The sequence below is a fragment of the Vanessa cardui genome, chromosome 6, assembly GCF_905220365.1.
Source record: "Vanessa cardui chromosome 6, ilVanCard2.1, whole genome shotgun sequence".
In the NCBI taxonomy this organism is placed as follows: domain Eukaryota; kingdom Metazoa; phylum Arthropoda; class Insecta; order Lepidoptera; family Nymphalidae; genus Vanessa; species Vanessa cardui.
This window is the reverse complement of record NC_061128.1, coordinates 9,930,463-9,933,257: the sequence shown is the minus strand read 5'-3', so window position 1 is coordinate 9,933,257 and position 2,795 is coordinate 9,930,463. Positions and strand designations below refer to the sequence as shown.

Sequence of the window (2,795 nt, the reverse complement as noted above, 5' to 3'; positions counted from 1 at the left end):
TATTAAGCTTAATATTTTGCCGATGGTAGAAAGACGGAAGATGAAAGAAGTAGAACTATGGTAATTTTAAGAACTTTTTCGTGGATATATCGTGGTATGATCCTGTTTTGTGACTGAAGTCTTTGATAATAATTGATATTTCAAGAAGCAGAGAAAGAATAATAGGACATGACATAAATTAGCATCAAGTAGTTCATCTGTGTCTAAAAGATCTATATTGACAGTGTAAAAACAAAAAAGAAGCGCGTATAGACTTACTGGTAGCAGAATTGCACGGTATCTTATCTATGGAATTATTTGTCATAAACGGGGCTAATGAAATATTCGCATATTTTATTAGGTGTCCAACAGGTAATTTTAATCCATATATCGTATAACGGTCTTCTGTAACGGTCTCCTCTTTGTAAGCAATGAAAATTCAGTGATGCTTAATACATTCTATAGTTTCAACTCATCACAGCTCATTTTTTATGAATAAAAAAGTCATACATATTTTTTGAGAAAGAGTTTTAGTAACTTGTTCTAAATAATGGTCATCCATATTTAAAAATAATAACTGAACCCTAAAAAAGAAAGCACCAAAGGACAAGGTCACGTTCTGTCAGTGGGTCAGTAGTCAAATCAGCTCGTGCATAATAATAGTTAAACAATCATCACACGCATTCGCTTCCTGACTGCCTACTTCATCGTTACAATATCGATAATATTTATAACAAATTATAAGTAAAATAATACTACAAAAACTGAAAATCTACTGTGAAATATAAAGTGCAAATGTGTTATGGACGACATTAATTCATTTTAAGTTAAAGTGATTTGAATGTATACGCATTTCGTGGAAAATAAACCCAGTGAACAAGTTACAATTAAACGTGATAAATATGGTTTCGTTAAGTCTCTTTATGACAGTGTTTTGTCTTCGGATATCTGTTATGTATTCAGCGCCCTTGCATCTGCAATTACTTCAGCCTTATCAAAGCCTGATGCAGCCCCAAGAACAGAACATTCAACAGCAACTAATGGAATTACAAGCGATACAACAGTTAAATCAAATGTCAGGACGAATTGCTCTGTGAGTGCGATTGCAATAATGTATACTATCAGCTAGAGTTTCATTATTGCACTGTTTTGTTTGCACAAAGTTTTGCCTCCCATTATGTAGATATCAATCCATCATTACTTATCCTGACGTTCATTAGAATTGCTTTACTTACATATAAACTCCACCGCAGTTAAAATATTGCAAACTGTCAATATAGGTTAGGTAGTTTATCAAAAAATACTCTAAGGGTAAGACCGACAAGTGTGAGTCAAAGTTAATTTAAGTCAGTTTTGTCTGTTTTGCGTAATCGTATGAATCTGATCCTTCTAAAAAAATCATAAGAATCAAAAACAAACGTTTTCTTGCAATCAGGGACCAAACCTCTACTATGGTAGATTGTTGTATATGTACAACAATTTGTTTTCGTAAAAACATGTAGCGAAATTTTAAGTACAATCCCTTTTGGCTGCGTTATCATTATTATAAAAGTGCAATCAACTCTCACTCTTTTGAGAATAAGATAAATAATATTTTAGTTTCCATGCTTCCATGGCTTGTTGCTATCTAAACTGGGGTTTTGATAACATTCTTGAACCTTAAAGGAAGTTGGTGAACAGTTTAAATTCAAATTTTATGTTTTAAACGAATACAAGTCATTAATATGTGTATCAGGAGGTACCTTTGAGAAGGATGGTAACATATTTATGTAAATATTAATAGCCCTTACCTGTCCCAACTATTGTGTTTCTGACTCCCTCACGTTTATCACAGAATAATTCTTTTTATTTCCAATTTGTACAAAAAAATATCTACCGAGCGAGTTATAGTTTATGTAAAGTTTTATCATTATATTTTTCAGGAATAATCCACTTCCGCCACTACTATTCTTTCTGCCAGAACATCAAGCGAATATGAACGTGGAAGAAAAACAGGATACGAATAACAATATCGATCACGAATTAAAATTAAGAGATTATAACACTAAATCAAACGATAAAGATTCAGACTCAGTTGTGATTAATGCTAAACCGATACCAATAATTGAAGAGCAAAAGGCTATTTTAATGCTTCCAAATGGAAGATTTTCTATTGGAGACTTCATTTCAGCCATACCCTTTTTACCGATTGAAATTAATGTACCTGATACGATTTCTTGGGCATATAACGGTATTGCTAATGGAATATCCGGTATCATATCCATCATTGGCCAAAGGTTACCTTTTCAGAGGCCTTCAATGGATGCATCAACTAAAGGCATTAGCTTGAAATCGTTACTTAATAATTTGCAAATAAAGAATGAAAGGGAAAACATATTGAGACCTATTAATATGATGATGCCATTAAATGGCTTTAACAGGCCGATATTGCCAGTACAATTGTAAACAAGTTCTGCATCAAACGTTATTCGATTGACAATTTCCACCAGCATATACAAAACGAAATTAAAAGTAAGTATGTAGTCTGTACTTTACACGTCATACAAATTATGACAGCGAAATATTTCATTAGATTTATTAGAAACTATATATTTCTAATGAGCATTATCTCCCGATGATAATAACATTGATATTCATTTTTTTTAATAAAGAAAATTGATAAAATAATAAATTAATTTTATACTTTTATTTGTATACTTAATGAATAAATATTATAATTCATTCATGTGTTCCTTTTATGTATGAGTAAGTACTTACGTTACACGGATCTTGTGAGTTGTAAATAAATGCGTATATTTATAATAAAAACAAAAATA

The 2,795-nt window shown here is 31.4% G+C and overlaps 1 protein-coding gene across 1 annotated transcript; it reads left to right on the top strand.

Annotated features, from left to right (window-relative positions):
• Positions 1 to 454: 454 nt before the first annotated feature.
• Positions 455 to 2,623, top strand: LOC124530764. The gene is made up of 2 exons (XM_047105040.1): positions 455 to 1,072; positions 1,902 to 2,623. The coding sequence occupies exons 1-2, from the start codon at positions 882 to 884 to the stop codon at positions 2,422 to 2,424; spliced, it is 714 nt and encodes a 237-aa protein (XP_046960996.1). The 5' UTR covers positions 455 to 881; the 3' UTR covers positions 2,425 to 2,623.
• The last annotated feature ends 172 nt before the right edge of the window (positions 2,624 to 2,795 follow it).